General features: G+C 33.9%; 2 protein-coding genes across 2 annotated transcripts; both read left to right on the top strand.

Annotated features, from left to right (window-relative positions):
- Window positions 1-3,001: 3,001 nt before the first annotated feature.
- On the top strand, window positions 3,002-8,259 carry LOC113783511 (kxDL motif-containing protein 1). Its single transcript, XM_027329666.1, has 3 exons — window positions 3,002-3,154; window positions 4,019-4,171; window positions 7,833-8,259. Exons 1-3 carry the CDS (start codon window positions 3,027-3,029, stop codon window positions 7,933-7,935), a joined length of 384 nt encoding a protein of 127 aa, XP_027185467.1. The 5' UTR covers window positions 3,002-3,026; the 3' UTR covers window positions 7,936-8,259.
- Window positions 8,260-13,104: 4,845 nt separating this feature from the next.
- On the top strand, window positions 13,105-13,758 carry LOC113782224 (beta-amylase 7-like). Its single transcript, XM_027328128.1, has one exon. It carries the CDS (start codon window positions 13,105-13,107, stop codon window positions 13,756-13,758), a length of 654 nt encoding a protein of 217 aa, XP_027183929.1.
- The last annotated feature ends 4,323 nt before the right edge of the window (window positions 13,759-18,081 follow it).

Here is an 18,081-nt window from a genome sequence, read left to right as displayed (position 1 = left end):
TCTTCAAAAAAAAAAAAAAAAGTGTTTAGAATCTTGGATTTTCTTCTTTTTTTTTTTTGTTGTTGTTTCCAGATATTCTTGGATTTTGTATTATGGATAAACAGTTCTTTGTCCTAATATTTTTCAATATTAATGAAAGTGCATTTCTGTCATGTTCCCCTTTGTATTGTGTTTCTGTACAAAAAAAAAAAAAAAACTTCACCATTTTTTGTGAATAGCAGCCCTTCTACATTATTTTCAATAATTTTTTATCTCGTATACATTATATTCTAAAAAAATATTCGGGTAATTTTCCCTCAAAACTCTCCAACAAATGCAAATCCAAACGGGAATTGCCTTGAATTTAATTGTACACTTTCATCTTTCTTTTTTTTTTTTGTTTTTCTTCATGAAAGCAAGAAAGAAAGAAAAAAAAAAGGGCTACTTACTAGGGGTGTAGGGATTGCTTCTACGCATACGTAAGTGAAAATCTAGTGTAGTTACAGAGCTTAAGATTCAAAAGAATCATCATGGGCTCTTCGGAAAACATGCAAAATATATCAGTATAATAACTTTTGAAAGAAAGGGATTGGATTTGGCCATAGCTAGCCTTCCTTAGGGTATCGTCCTTACTCTCCTCTCTCTCCTTTTCTCTGCAGTATGAAATATGAATATGCAGCATAATCTTTGACCACTTCGCATTTATGTAATGCCATAGATCTCCTTTGCTTACTTGTGGAAGGAGGTTTTAGAGTTTTGGGAAATATGCAAGGAGTTGCTGTTTTAGTAGAAGATTTGGCACTTGGCAGAGAAATGATTATTCTTTTGTCCATCATTTCCTCTCTCTCTCTCTCTCTCTATCTCTCTCTGTCTCTTTTTTTTTTTTTTTTTTTTAGGCTTGCATAAAAACTGAAAAGGGTGTAGTTTTTTTAGTAGGGATAGTTTTTTGGGGAAATTTTTAGCTGCAGTGGTGGTATGATGATTGAAGGCTTTTGAACATTGGGTTTTGGATAGGACTGTTTGAGAAACCAACTAAGAACAAAAATCAAAGATGGTTCGGTTGCAGTTTTGATATATACCCAGCAGGCCATCTAGTAGTTCACAGTTAGTACTGGAAACTAGAGGGGCATCTTTATCCGGTGAAGCCGATTAGAATATTCCCTCTTCTTTTTTTATAAATTTTTTTTTTAACAAATTGATGTAAATCGTTCAGCACGATTTGATTTACATTTTTATTTTAGTGACAGATTAAACATGCATTTGAAATAACAAATATGCAAATACACTAGATTTGAATGATTTTAAAAATATTTAAAAAAATACAAGAAATTTTTAAATTGACTTCTAATAAGATAAATCGCTGCAACTCTCTTTTTGTGCATGTTCCAATCACCAAATCTATTAATTAACTGTTTCAAGTTTCAATAATGATGATAAAATTTATCAAGATAGATCCAAGACCAAAAAAATTCTAGATCTAACAACCAAATATGAAGTAAATTCGGATCAAACAAGAAATTGACGATAGAAATTTCTAGGAAAAACAAAAAATGGTGGTATCCCTAGAGACCCCTAGAGAAACAAAGGAATCTCACGAAGAAAATTTAAGAAAAAATTTATTGAATAACAAAATAAAATGAAATTCATAGGAGGGAGATCATGGTGGTATCCCTCTCAAAGAGAAATGCTTTTTGAGAAGATGAGAACAAATAGAGAGAAGTTGGAGAAAATGAGAAGCAAAGATTAATTAGATGTTAATTTTTCTGCTTGATGGTATTCTCCTTTAATTTGTGATTAAAATATTTCCTTAGTACTTGTTGTTTGTTCATTTGTTTTGTATTTTGATTATGTTGTAAAGTTAGATTGTAATGTCGAGTATTTGGAATTTGGAAATCCTAAACAATGGGACAAACTTATTTAGAGTTATCTAGAAAAAATCTGAATAATAGATTATTTGTCAAAAATTATGTGCTTGCATCATCAATACACAGTTTTCAACATTTTTTTTATCTCACATATATCATATAAAAAACATGCTACAATATTTTTTCAAAAATTATTCCAAATAATATACTATCCAAACACGCTCAATTATTTGTAATCATACTATAACATTTTTTGTGATGTGATGTATGTAAAATAAAAATGTAATTTAAAATTATGTTTATAATGCAAGCTGTATATGATTTAGGAATGTTTTTGCAAATCATACAAACCAACTTGAAAAAAAAAAGTTCCTGTGAAAGTATTTAAAAAATATATGGCTGAGGATTATAGTAGAGAAAGGGCACAATTACAAAGGATCTAACTACGTCAAAAGCAAAAATATGTATACAAAAGTTGTATCACCAAATTACTTTTTATTCAAGTTTTCAAATAGATGGAAATATATAGAAATACACATTGCAAGTTGGAAAAAGTGCCTTTATTATTTTTTTACCATTACTTTGGAAAACAAAAAGTAATTAATGGATTTGTTTAATGCTACTCAATGTACTCATTAAATAGAGTCTAGATTTTAAATTTTAAAAAATGCGAGGATCAATTAAACATCAACATAGATATGTAGATTAGTGATTAATGTGAACATTTAGATTTAGACAATAAATAAATCCAACCATAGCTTATAGGATTCAACTAAATATCTCCTATGCTTTGCGTCTCATAATAATATTTCTATTCATTAGAAAAAATATATCTTCAGAATGTAATTATTTTACTAGGTCTACAAATATAATACACACTAAATGGCTCCAGATGTGTTTGGGTATGGATTGCAGTTTGGGCCTGGACCATGTATACAGATAGGTCCTATTTGTACTCCTGTTGTAGAATTTATGACATGTTTGCTAATAATTTATCTTCGAAAACCCAATATCTTCAATCCTGTAGGCCCACAAATTCATAGAGAAAAAGGGGAGCATTTTCTCCAGTAGTTTAGCCCGATCTGATAATTCTAAACCCACGAGCCCATTGCTCTTGTAACGGAAAACTAACACGATTTCCATCGGTCAGACTTCTTTCTTTCTCACACATTCACACACTAGATGAAAGATCAAATGGAGCCAGCAGAGAAAGAATCAATCAAAGCAGCAGCAGAAGATATCTGCAGAGAATTCAAAACCCTTGTCAATTCTGAGGATTTGGATTCCGTCAGGCAATTACAGCACCTCATGTATGTATATACTCCCTCCCTCCCTCTCTTGTGTGTTCAGAGATAGTTGCTTTGGTTTATGCTTTATGTAGATTCTTATATAGTCTTATTTGAGTCAAATGGATAAAAAGATTACTGGGTTCTTGAATTCAATTTTTTTTTTTGTAATCTGGGTTTTGAGTAATATAGATGAATCATGGTTGCTACCCCTATGATTGAATATGCTTATGTGCATTTTTGTTTATGAAAATTTTATGCATACTGTGATTATTATCTTCCTGAAGTAGGAATTCATGTTGAATTTTTAGGCTAAAGATTTTTCAAATAGAGTGAATTGATTATGCTGCAATTTTATGACTAGAAGAATGTTAGGGTGTTAGAGGTAAGGCTAGGTTTTATTATGAGAACTTATGCTCAAGCAGTTGGCAGTGGGGCAAGGTTATTGACTTCCAAAGTGATTCATATTTAGTTACTTTGTGAGATGGACTATTCTTTGCACTAAGACAGGATTTATTTATGTGTGATGGCTTGTATCTGAAGCTAATGCGTCTGAATTGCTGGAAGAGCTTTTATCCCTGTGATCCAATTGTTATAGATGAAGGGGTGAATGAACAGGGAATATCTGCTAGTTTAAAATGAAAAAAAAAATTCCTTTTTCCTTCTTATACATGAAAAAGCTGCGGGCTTCTTCTTATATGTTTTTTTTGTGATATTCATCTTTCTAATGATTTTTCATTCTAAAAGGCATGCAATAGTTTTTTGATTTATTTCAATTGTCCATCCACCAATTGGAGTTTGTTGATGGTCCTTGCTTTGGCGGCCTAATTGTTTTTCTGTGCCATTTGTGTTTCTCATTTCCTTTGCTTTTGTGCTGTAAACTGACAGATTGGGACGACTACAGGACAGCAATGCGGTTCTTTCACATTTTAATGAGTATTCAGAGCATTGCTTTGCAGAGGTCTCAGCTGATTTCTCTAGGAATACACGTCTCCTAAAATCAATGAAGTCAGACCTCGATTACATATTTCAAAAGTTAAGGTATTCTCGCTAACTTTTTTCTTTTTCATGGCAGTATATCATATGACTAGATAATATGTAGATCATGTGCATTGTAGTGTTGTTGATGCAGGACTTTCTGCTTCAGTTAACCTTTATTTTGATTGAATTGTAACCTAAGTGGAATGCATCCATAAGTCAGACATATCTTGGAGTAGTTTCCTTTCTGGAAATATATCTAGTTTAAGATCTGTGGGGAACTTTACCAATTCATTTATCTCACAAATAGTAGCCCTGTTATAATGGGGACTACAGAAAATCATTTTTCATGCAGAAAAAGAGCAGGAAAAGGAGGAAAAAATAGAGAGAGAGAGAGAGAGAGAGCAAATGAATTTTTAACTAGGTTTGGGCTCCAGACAAGTAAGGATTAATGGATATTGGATATCTCATGAGAGAAGAACAATTAAATCATGTTAGTTTCTAATTGCGGAATGTGTCCACAATTATTCTGGCTTCTGTTGGTACCGGCCATAATTCTTCTGCTTCTGTTGGTAGATTCCCAAATGAAACCTTTTAGTTATGGATACTAGCTCAACCTGCTGAAACAAGAGTTTCTGGAAAATATATTAGCATGTATATGATTTGAATGTATGAGTTATGAAATGCCAATTTTCATTTTACATCATCACTTGACCGATATAGTAATCCTGATGATGACTCTGTTAGTGTCCTCCGCTGGAGCTCTAATTTTGCTCCTACAATGATCTGTAAGATGACTTATAACACTAGGAAAACTGGTCTTGTTATTCTGAATGTAAACTTTATATTTATGTTTCAATTCTGTATGATTTATTTTAAAAATCTTTAGAGGCCAAAGGCTGAGTTACAAAGCCAATATCAGCTCATAGAAATGACAAATAAGTCGAATTCAAACTTTAGAACATGGCTATGGTTATGTTGAATGACTTTCTGAAATTTTAGGATTTTTACTGGATGGACTCAAAATGTGTACAAGTACAGGTGTCTTTGAGATATCAGGAATGTACTATTCCAGCTTAAATGTATTTTCAGAGAGATTCATCAGAAAAAGAATGACTAAAGTTGGAGCAAGACCTTGAAGAGTTTTGGAGAAAAAGACTGAAGAATCCAAAATAAATTTTTTCCAGCACAGAAATATATTCAGAACAAGTTATTTTGAATTGATCTGTAACATTATGCATAATATCTAAAGTTTAGAGTGAATTTAAAAGTTAAATTATGAATCCTTTTAAAGAGGTGCAACTTGGTAGCATTGAATAATGAATTAAATTGCAACTGCATGTAAGATTAGCTATTTCTGGATATCTGATAGCTAGTTATAAAATTTTAAGGGATCCAGACTTGGCAGTGTCCACTGAGGGGGAGGAGGAGAGGGCAAGACATAAATACAGGCATTGGGATTTTGGTAAGCAAAAAGAATACAAAGCCTACAATCTAGGACCAGTAACCACTCGTCTTCCCCCCACCCTATATTCTCAGCAAGTCACAGTAACCATTTATGGTCTAGATTCAATCATTCTAGTCTAGGAAGCAGAAGTTGAAAGTAGATCATTCTCTTCATTGTATATTTTTTTCCATCTGGTGGATCTAGATTGAAGTTCATCTACATGGAGGAGAATTTATGACATCTTGGTTCATCTCCTGGTTAAGTGCAGATAGACAACCATAATTGGACAGCCTTTGAGTTCTCCAGCACTAATCCTAAATATCCTCTTTTGGACAGATACATGAATCCTAATGGTTTCGAACTTCCATTGCAGATTATGGGCTTGGGATGTATTAGTCCAGATATAAACATGTTTCAAGAAATTTCACCCTCTACTCGTACATTCTTTCCAGTGTTGATTGTTAGAGGTACATTTCCACTATTAGACATGGTTTGAGGATCTAAGTAACTTGACCTCTAAGGAGATATTGTATAGCTATTATTGGAAGTTTGTTTTAATGTGTTAATGTCTTATTTTCTTAGGCAGACTATGCACTTTAGATTGTCTGGAAAGTACTTAAAGGAGCAAGTGCTGCATTAAGGACCAGTCTAAATTAGAGGTCTTTAGATTTCTTTCCCCTTTATCTACCTGTTTTTCTAAACTGAGTTGTATTAATTTGTAACTCGCTTTTACCAGGAAAGTCAGAAATTGGAAAGCAAAACTCATGAAATGTGCTTAAATGGGGGAAAGTTATGTCGAATGTAAAATATCAAAACTAGTTTACATGAGACTTGGTGTTCTTTTTTCTGGGTTCGCAGATGGTTATTTTACTTCAATGGTCTATCTTTCTAGGAATTAATCATAGCATGTAGCTATCTGGTTCCTAGTATTTGGTGGTTACAAATGAAAAATTTTCTTCAGGGAAAGAAGATCTCTAAAAATTGAAAATTTCTTGACTGAGAAATTGTTGAAGAATTTGAACAGATGTTTACTTACTAGCTTTAAAGAAAGGATGAAGTGATCATCAAAAGAGGGGGAGGAGCTTCTTATAAGCGATGTGTGTATTTTAGTATAGTAAATTAAGCTGAGTGTAAAACACTCTATGATGCAGAATTATAGTAGAATCGTGTCCGGTTAGGTACCGTAACATTCTAATTTAGTTATAATTATTGACTACAATTGTAGTAATATAGTTTGAAACGTTTATGAGAATCACAATATATGCATCTATGTGGAGAAGTTTTGTGTAGAAAGAATAAAGTTTACTCGCCAAAATAATGTGGCACATGTTGGAAGAAAAGCTTCTGAAACTAAATATGATATGTGCAAGCACATGCTTTTACAAACACAAGCATGATTTGCCTTGTCAATAGAACAGAGAGGAAAATGCCTAGAAATCAAATATTTGGTAGTATTATGGTACCAAGTTCTGTGAGGAAGAATTGAGAAAAGTTTTGCGTTAAAAGAATTTTCCAGTACTAGGTCGATTGTAGGACATTCAGAGGGGATTGGCCATTCTAATGTGATACTCCAGTAGGGTGGCTAGGCTGTTTTGATGTACCCACCAGAATTATTAATAGGAAAGAATCAAGGGTACTGTGTGTTTAACCATCCCTTTCCTGATACAACAAGGATGCTATGAAGTTTCAAATATCTTGTGACAGACATCTCCAAGCTAAAAGAATGCAGAATTCTACTGAAGTGCAAGGAAGGAGTAATACCCAAAAAGCTGGGAAAGGACCATTCTCATGCTTTAATAGGCTGCAGTTTCAACTCCATTGCAAGTATGGCCGCATAAAAACCGTTGTTCTGTTAAACCAAGCTTATATAGGTATGGTGTAAGAAGTTGAATGTAAGAAGTTTAATGATTGAGACTTAGAGAAAGGCTCTTGAACAGTGAATAGGAGTTGCAATCTGGTAACCGGTTTCTAATAGAAATATTTCATCTGCTTTTATTGTGCCAACATAAATGGGAAAAAGAAACAAGGTAACAAATTTGAGGTAAGATTTGGTTTTCCTGCTCTTTTCTTGTAATGCTACATCATTTTGAAAGAATTTTCAATATTTTTCATTGCTGCGCCTCATAGTGGTATGCTTTTGTGAAGAAGCTGCATAACATTCTTGCCAACTTTTTTCGTTGCTGACATGTTGAAGTAGTTAATCTTCTTGTGACCTCTTCGCTGCATCCCTTGTCTTGATCATAAATTCATTCTTTCGTTGTTGTTTCTAAATATTAGGAGCATGAAAGCGAAGATCTTGGCTACCTATCCTGATGCATTTCCAGATGATTCAACAATAGAAGAACTTGATAGAAGACCAGACCTTGAACTTCCTCAGTAAACTTTGGTCTGAGCAAGCTTTCTTGCTTTTTCATTTGTCTCACATTCTTTCTTATGGCAGGGCGCTTCAGGAAAGACTGATCATGTTGAGTTCATGTAAATTAGTGGCATATCTATATCATGTATCTTTTCTTTCTTTTAGATGACTACATAATGTGATTCACTTTGCAATAGCATTCTATATGTCACCACAATTTACTGTCTAATAGTTTAAGGTAATGCTAGGTTTGATACGAAAGATTTTACAGTTTCAAAGTCTTGACTTGCCAAAGTTTTGCAGACTTTCACAAGTACAATTGCTAGGGCGGGTGTCATTTTTTTGTCACACTTGATTACATTTTTTTGGATTATTTTTATATACACTGTCAGTGTACACACTATCACCATTAAACATATGAAATATATGCAAAATTCAAATTCAAATTTTGCTATGTATCATGTATCAAATTGTGATAGTATATACACAATCAGTTTATATAAGATTAATTTTTTTTTTTTTTACCAAAAGAAGAAGAAGAAAGAAAAAAAGTAGCCCTGTCTATTTTAGTAAAACTTGCCTTCATCTAATGATCGGTAGAATAAATTTGATGGGAAATATAATGTATTTTAATGTGTAGAGTACATGTATAATTTTAATTTTTTTTTGTTTTTAAGTTTTGTACTCTCTAAAACATAGGGCTTGTTTGGCAAATGAGTTTTTGACTAAGTTTGTCTCCTACCAATTTTTTAACAACTTTAACTATAACAAATTCAAAAAAACTTATCAAAGTTTTTAAATTATACATTTCAAAATACTCAAAACACAAAAAAAAAAAAAAAAAATTCCCTTCCTCCTGTCTTCTCCCCCACCTTCGCCGCCGGTCACCACCGGCTGGCAACTCTTCTGGCGTCAGCAAATTTTTTTTTTCTTTCTCTTCTCCCTCTCCCTTTCCCCCTCCTCTCTCCCCCACCACCTCCCTTCGCCGAAGGCTGAAGCTTACCAAAGTAACCAAATTTAAGCGAAGTCATTTGAAAGAAGTAGAGGCTCCATTTTAGATGGGTATTTGGAAGACATTTTTTTGCTCCCTCCCTTAATTATTTTCTGCAAGTATTTTAGTGTGCTTCTGGTTGGATTAGGCAATAAATTCGCCGGAATGACCCATATGGCTCGTTTTAAATAAATGAGTGACCATTTTTGCCAAAAAAAAAAAAAAGAGTTTAGTGAGCAATTGATGCAATTTTGAAAAACTTGATGACCTTTTCGACAATTTACTCTAAACTTGATGGGGCAGTTGCTAACTTTACTAGTTAAGAGGTGCACCTACTAAGTATAAATCTGTTTAAATAGTTTTTTTTGAAATAAAAATGTGAGATATATTTTTAAGTAATAAAATTACTAGTCATAAACAAGCACACATTGAGTTTTTTTTATCTACGCATTAATTATTCTAGATAGATGGTCAAACGGTGGTGGCAATCAATTGAATCAAGCTTGAATACAGGTGTATTCAACCCCGAGCTTGAGATCGAGTGGTAAGACATATAATTTCTTCTAAAATTATAGGTTTTTAGGTAGTTTAACAATTTTATATGTACAGGTCTTAGGCAATTTTTTGAAAAAAAAAACTACTCAAATAAAGGGTTGAATAAAGACAAATCTAGATAAAAAAAATATTAAGCATAACAGACTTTTTTTTCTTGGAGATAATTGCATTTTGATTGAGTTATTGGTGCAAGTAAGGAAAATAACTAAGGAAAAGGAGAACACTTAAGGCAGACAAAAAATCCTTCTTTTGAACCCACCCAATAAAAAATCCTCCAATTCTCAAAAGAGAATAGAAGAAATCATACTTTTATACAATATCTTTATAGAATTCTTACAATTCTATCTAATGATCAATAAATTAAGTTGAAGTCAATATCTACACGTATCAAAATCCTAGTAAAAATTTATTTTGTTCTAGATATATTTCAATTAGGGATGACAAACAACCACTATTCTTTATCTTAGTGTTGATATATGAAGTTGGATGAGCTTTCGAGTAGAATGTTTTTCTGAATATCCAATATCACCATACTGACCTGCGCGAGGCTGAAAAGTTATAGGAATTTTATAGGAATAACCATGTTTAAGACAGGAAATGACGATCCAGTGGTCACAAGGAATTTTAAAATGTATTTGAAATTGTAAAGTCTAGAATACAACTTTATGAAATAGTTGGAGAAAATTATTTCCTAAGAGTATATTTAGTCCTGTATTAAAGAAGTAATGTTTCATAGTTTCCTTTATTTCATAAGTTTTTCCATTAAAATTTGTATATTGATAAGAATCTTGTAATTGATAAGTAGGTAAGTTCTTAGCCAATCTATGAGATATATAATTTCCATTAACACCTTTATCTATTAAAATATTACAGTTTGTCATATTTTTTCCATTTCAATAGCTAACTTCTATTTTATAACTTCTTGTTATTTTTTGATTGGTATTCATATTTGGAAAATGGTGAGAACTACTACCTAAACGGTCGAGTTCAATTTAATAGCCATATTCGAGTTAATTTCATTCTCTGTCAAACTCGAGTTCAAGTCAAGCAGCTCGCTGTTTGTCACCCCTAGAGGCCTAGACTCAAACCCAAGCCTTTAGGGTGGATTACACGGAATTGGATTACAAATCCTATGTCATCCCATGTTTGGTTGCGTTTTATATAATGGATGATATATTTTACCTAACCAAATTAATCCCCTATATGGAGGATAAAATAATTCCATCAAGGAAACCGGAGGTAGTATGTGTTATTCTAGGACGAATAAGAGGTGGAATGATGACAATTTGGACTTATTTGTCCCTTCTAATAGAACAATGCTTTATTCTAACAATGGTAGAAACTTACCTTCTCACTAATATTATTTAAAGTTTGGACTAATTTTCCCTATTAATAACATAACAAAGCTTTGGACAAATCTACTCCTGCTAATAAAAAAAATTAAAATTTGGACTAATTTTTCCATATTAATGATATACCATAATTTTGAACTGATTTGTCCATACTATTAACTAAACTAAACTTTTTATTCATTTGCCCATATTAATGAAAAAACTAAAGTTTCAGACAAATTTTCCCTTTCTAATAAAATTTTTTTTATGTTTTGAACTAATTTGCCCATTTTAATGAAATAACTTAAATTTGGACTAATTTATCCTTATTATTGATAAATTTAATAATTTGACTAATTTGCCCCTGCTAAAATTTTTGACTACTTTACCCCTGCTAAAAGCTAAGTTTGGGCTTACTAAAACCCGATTAATACCCCTAATTGTAGGTTTGTCAAGGAGGGTATTTTGATCTATAAATAAGTAATCCTACCTTATCTCCAATCAAATGCACGTTGAGGCTACTATTTTAGACATCCCATCTAACATAAAACTAACCAAACATTGGATAATAATATCACTCATCCGAGAATGACTCAAACTAGGATGAATAATCCAAGAATAAGTAATCCCCTGCCATCCAGTCCATGAACCGAACGCTCCCTTAGAGAAACTCAACCCTTCTATAAAACCTTTGAATTTTTAGAACTGTAAATAGCTTGTGAACCCTTAACATAATTAGCTATTCTAGATCAATATACAATGTTAACTAACCAACTCTATAATTAGAAATTCTACCTTGAAAAGGAATAAAAAAATATATCTAGATTTAGAAATTATGTATATATATATTGAAAAATGAGAATAATCTTGATACACGTTCCACAACAACAAATGCAATCGTTCACAGCTACCATTAATTTCTTGTGTTCGGCACATAATCTAGTAATGCACGGATGAAGAACGATAACAAATAGCATATGGCCAGAATAGAAATGGATTTTAAAGCTCTTTCTATGTGATTTAACGTGCAATTCAAGCGCAAAAATTTGTAGGTTGCTTCTCACTTTCAATAATTTTGCCCAGAACATAAAGCGGATAATGAAGTGAAACAATGGCCAAATTGGCTTAGAGGTTAAATTAGTCTCATCCGCGAACCCAAAGCTTGTTTTGATTTCTGGTGATGTAAGGAGAAGGGTCAAAGATTCCACATTAGTTGATAGTTAACTCATAAAGTAAGAGTTTGTTCTTTCCATGTGAGACGTTTTTAAAGGACAACACCATAAGATCCAATAAATCGAAAGCGGACAATACTTCATATGAGCACAAATAAATTTTAACTTCAACAACTTCAAATTGTTGGATGGTCTGTACATACAATTGACAATGTGCATGATTCGTTGTATAGATCCTAGCCATACACTAGAGATAAGGATTCATATGTTTGAATCTCGCTGTCGATACGAGAACTGTATTGATAAGCAATCTGTAAGAATCTCTGTAAGTGACTCATGATCCTGGAGGCATGCTTTAATCCGTGACAATGATCGGAATCGAATCCATCTAATCTTTTACTTGTGAAAAAAAATATATTAGAGATATATTTGCAATAAAAAAAATCCAATTTAACTGCTTCTTTTATTCTTATTAAAGTACTCCTTAGGGCACTTAACCAAACTTTGATAATTCTTCTAATAGGTTGAATAGTTTTTAACGGTATGACCTAACATTTTAGAATGTGAAGCACAATCATTATGAAAATAATTATGAAGCAAACTGCTTAAATGCAAAAAATTTCATATAAACATGTTTTGCAAGTGCTCCTTATATATTTATATAATGCAATCATTCCTTTCAAGTATAACTAAAATACTTGGAGGAGGAATGTGTAAAATTGTACGGGAAAGGGATTATGAATGAGAGATCCCATGTTCAAAATCTCCCACTTATACTAAAAAAAGAAAAAAAAATTTAATTTGAGATGAACTAGAATTACAGGTCTTGAATTTAAATCTATCTGTTTCTCCCCTTTTATTAAGGCTCGTCCCTCTTTTGCTGGAAAAAATTTTAAAAAATGAAAAAGAGATGAAGTGGAGCCAAAAAAAAAAGGGTAAAAAAAGAAAGGAAAAACAAAAGGCTCCTCAACTGGTCAATTTTGGAATTTACCCCCAAATATCATGCAAAAAGCTTGACTCAGTTCCCACTTCATGCTCCACAGGCCATGCTCCCTAAAACCCCACTTTTATTACCCACCATGGCATCCTAAAGACGAAGTAGCAACGTTTAGCACTCTTGATACATAATACTACCCAAAACAAGATGAAAGAAGCTGGCGGCGCCGGCGACCAGAGAAGCAGCAGCGGTGGAGGAGGAGGTGGGAGCATGAGGAGTGCTGTTGAGAAGGAGAGGACAAAGCTGAGGGAAAGACAAAGAAGGTCCATCACAACCAAGATCTTCCACGGCCTCCGCAAGCACGGTGGCTACCCACTCTTCCCTCGGGCCGACATCAACCAAGTCCTTCGCCACCTCGCTCAAGAAGCCGGCTGGATCGTCGAGCCCGATGGCACCACTTACCGCTCCGCCTCCACCATTACTACCACTTCCAATGTCTGCCCTCTTTGTGGCAACTCCAAGAAAAGCAGCTTCATGGGTTCCGCCACCATTGGAGAATGTTCAACTACGGCCTCTCCTAGCCGTTTAACCACTGCCGGAGACTCCCTTTCTAAGCCCACCACCACCACCACTGATATATACCGTGATCATCATTCTCTGGTGGCGACGTACATGTGCGGTGGTGGTGGTGAAAGGGGTGGTGGGACCCATTATATGACGGCCGGAGCAGGGGAGAATAAGCAGGGACAAGGACAGGTGGCTGCGGCGTGGTCGCCGTCGACGTACATGGAGGTGCAGTGGATGGAGGCCAGGGCTTCCAATCAGAACACTCCAGCTGGGTCTCCACGACGTCGTACTTGAGGTCTAATGTGACAGTTTGACTGTTGACTGAGACCGACTGCCCAGCTTTTGTTTTATATTTAAAGTGTTGCCCCTGAATTTCCCCTCTAATTCACATTGGGATAAGTTTTATGTTTTCTGACTTTTTTGTTTGGGATTTTTTTCTCTATATTCTGGGGTGATTTAATATTAGAAGTTTCTACGTCACTATTTGGGGCCTTTAATGAATGCTTATTTAGGTAAATATATGTATGGGACTAATTTCGTTAAACAGTGGAATGCAATATGGCATCTTGCTTTTGCATTGATATTATTTATTTATTTTTGTATGGTAGAATTATCTTTAATGCGTAGAGACGAGTCTTTTTATGTTTTTTTTAAATAAGTTATATTTATCTGATTGGTAATTGTTCTTCGTCTTCTCATAATTTTTCCTTTTTTGTCTTGCATTATTCTATTTGTGAGACGAAGAGAGAAAATTCACTGCAAATTTGGAAAAGCTATTCCATCAAAATATAATCACTAAAGAAAAGGCAAGTTTTGAGAAGAAAAGAGTAAGAAAATTTCGGGCCTTAACCACAAAATTTATACAAACGGAAGGGGCAAAAAAGAAAAGGGCGCAAAATATGGGTCTGATCAAAAGCCTTGTGACCTTCTAACAGTCATCCACGTTGCAAATTACCTCTTAATGTTGGCAGAAGTTTATGATAACTCTTTGAGAGAATTTTTTTTTTTTAAAAACAAAAAAAAAGAGAAAAACTCTCTGAGAGAAATATTTCGAAATCCTTTTCTCAAAGAAATGAGAAATTTTTTTTTTTTAAAAATGTAGGAAAGTTAAAAGATCATATAAACTAGAAATTAAAGAAAGAGGTGAAGATTTTTTCTTTTCCCTCCCTCTGAAGGCCATAAAAATGCTCAAAATGTCCAAAGTGGAAGTACACTGGTAATTTTCTTTGATGTAATGAATCTGAATTCCCCAAGAAAGAGAGAAAAAAGAGACTCAGGAAAAGGCAATTAATCTGATCTAGTTAGGTTATTCATGAGCGCTGCATTCATTCGTTCGTTAAAGAATGGTATATTGCTCAAATAAAGACTAACTACCATATAACACTCCCATTACTACTAATAGACATCAAATTATATGTAAATACAATTCAAAAAAATTTTGTTTCATCTAAGAGGACAGATTGATCTGAGTCCACTTTTTTTAACCTCTTGAGTTCTTTATGCAGGAGAGAACGAATCAATCATTGAACTAAAATTGATCTAAATTATCCTACTGCAAAATTCACCAATAATCATCACCTAATATAGCCACAAAGAAAAAGGGTCAGCTCATCAGGCACACCGGTTATAGGGCCACCCTTAGCAAATGTAATTGCATATCAGGCTGCCTTCTTTAATTTGCCATTTTCAAAGTTGTACCAATGAGGAGTCAAAAAATTGCAGAGCAAAATCAACTGACTGTTCCAAGGGTGAAACTCCATAATGCCCATAATATTGGGGTGAATAAATTCTCCTGGATTTCTTTCTCTCATGGAAGCTTCAAGACCCACCCAGACAGCCACCCAATGCTGGTGTAATCCTCCAAAACCCATGTCTCCAAATTGTTCAGATCAGTTCTAGCATGGTGAATTCTCCCTTCAGAAAGGCCCTAAAACCTACTACAGCCGCTCTTTCATGGCAAATCCCAGACTTGCATGCATTTCCTGACAGGATTATATACCCCAGCACTTTGAACTGATAATCTGTCCAGAACATAACCTGGCCAACCACAAAAGCTGGCATGTGATCAGCACCTAAAGTGACTGTGAATCACCATTGATGGTATCTCCTTCCATCATGATTTCCACCTGACCATGTGAATCGCCATTTATGGACTTTGCTTTAGCCTCAAATATTGCACGTCTCAATTCTAGCATAAAAAGTCAAGTAGTGATCCAGAACAGAGCCTGGATTGCATAGGACTGAACAACAAGATCATTTCCAAGGTTTCCATACATGGCTTTTAACAATGGCACCCCAAGAACGAGAAAGTTGTTCAAAAAACCTAAAGAAAATTAATGTGGTGATGGACGAAGAAAAGCTTCCTTTTTTGCTGCAAATTGCCCATAAGCCAATATCTATGTGATAGGGTTTAAACATGTGCCACCACTTCACAGAAGCGTAGCCCAAGACTAACGCTGCATACAAAGGAGCCATGGCACTCACCACCTTATACATCTCCCCCATCTATCATCTTTGTTATATAGCAAGGGTTGATGAATTGGTGAGATTTGGGAAGAAGACCCGAAGGGTTCGAGTTGTTAACTGAGATTTTGTTGGGAGAGATTGGGGAAATGAAAGAAAAACATTATCCCTATATACAGGATGATGGTTCTAGGCACTTGTCACTGCCAATTACCAAGCAATGATTGAAAGCACTTGTCGAGGTGCTCTAATATTTCTATAACTATTGGCAAGAAAACATGGGTTTAACTTCTTACTTACTACAGTATAAGGATCATCCATATAAAACTTACAATCGGCTGTTATGGAACCTTAATCGCTTCATGGTCTTTGGAAGACAGAAAACCTCTTTGCTTATTTATCTTGAGGTTTTGCCTACTCTCATTAAAGATGAAACTATTTATTTGAAGGAAGTTGATTACATCACAAATGGCATGTTCATGATTCAGACAAATGGATTAGGGCAGATGGTCATCAGCTATCGGTCCAATAAGTTGATGGTCTGAATGGATAAATTGAAAACGCTTTGTTAACAACAAACTCCAGGGAGAAAACTGTTAGTCTTAATGCACTTATCAAAACCTTAATATTATAGTGAAAAGGTAAGTTTACACAATTATTAGAATAAAACATTATAGTAAATAAGTCCAAACTGTTATCATCTCACCTCTTATTCATTCCGAAATAATTCATACCCCCTCCTCTCATGGGATTATCTTATTAGGATTAATTTTTTCGGATGAGATGTATCATCACTTGTATAAAATGCAACCAAACATGGGATGATATAGGATTAGTAATCTAATCTCATGTCATCCTATGAACCAAACGAACCCTAAGAAGTTTAGGTTGTTATTTTTTTTCTTTTCCAATTATATAGTTTCACTCTATCAGGAAGCAATGAAAAGGGTGGAGGAATGTGTAAAAAATTTAGAGGGTGCAATTGTTTGGAAAATAATTAAATTCAAGATGATGCATACTAACTTGTACTTTTTTAAAGTTGACATGATTTTGTTTATTTTTGTTTTTGGAGTGGGAATGTGGCCATCGCCAACCTCGAAATGGCACAACCTAGTTTTGAAATAATAAATTTATATTACCACAGAGGAATTGAAGAGGGAATGGTACAACCTAGTTTTGAAACAAAAGAATCGAGTAAAACTAAGGATTGCTAAATTGGCGATTTTCCCATTGCTTTACCTCGTACCCACAAATCTGTCAGCGCGTCTAATTGCTTCTGGAAAATTGACTATTAACTATAAGGAATAATTGCAAAAACCTCCCCTGAAGTTTCTAATAGTTGCACTCGCCTTTCCGGTGGTTTGAAAAATAGCACTGATCTCCCCTGAACTTAAGGCTTTGATAGCAAATTCAGCCCATGTCAGAGAAGGTGCCATTAAAAAAGCCTTTTGAGAAGTGAGATAGTAATTTTGTTCCATATGTACCCTTTTTGCCTCTTGTGAAGTTATATTAGCAAAGGAATAAAAAATATTTAAAGTTGGAGACAATTAGTGAAACTCAAGGGATGTAAGTGCAAAGAAAACAAGTATAGCAGCAACAACATGAAGAAGTTGCTTTGTACCAACACATTTTAATCTATCGAATTCTACAACCAACACATTACATGACATAATCCAATAGTAGCAAAAAAGCAACAAATTCATTCATGAAATTTGGAACATAAGATTCAGCAAAATAAACTAGTCTTGAATTCTAATCCATATTACCTATCTCTTAATCTCAATAGCTATACAAAATAACACTAATGATAAAACAAATGACAAATGAAGCATCAACTATAGTTTTGGCCCAGGAGCTAATAGGAGCCACACATATCATTCATCATCAGCACCTAACTATCAATCCTCTATATTCAATATAAAAGACTGTTGATCAAGTAAGAAAATTCATCTGTGATTAATATAAGAGAGTTTCATATTGTCATGCTTTATAATATATCGATTTTACACAAGTTACCATATTTCATACATAGTTATGTTCTCTTGTGATTGACGCAATGGTTTCATCATATAACAACTAACACCACAACTTTGTGTATTAAGTTGAGATGACAAAGAATTGCTATCTGTTGTCTCCTGAATCCTGCAAATTTTT

This window comes from Coffea eugenioides, chromosome 9 (assembly GCF_003713205.1).
Source record: "Coffea eugenioides isolate CCC68of chromosome 9, Ceug_1.0, whole genome shotgun sequence".
In the NCBI taxonomy this organism is placed as follows: domain Eukaryota; kingdom Viridiplantae; phylum Streptophyta; class Magnoliopsida; order Gentianales; family Rubiaceae; genus Coffea; species Coffea eugenioides.
Note: the sequence above shows the minus strand (reverse complement) of the source record. Positions and strands in the feature narration are given on the sequence as shown.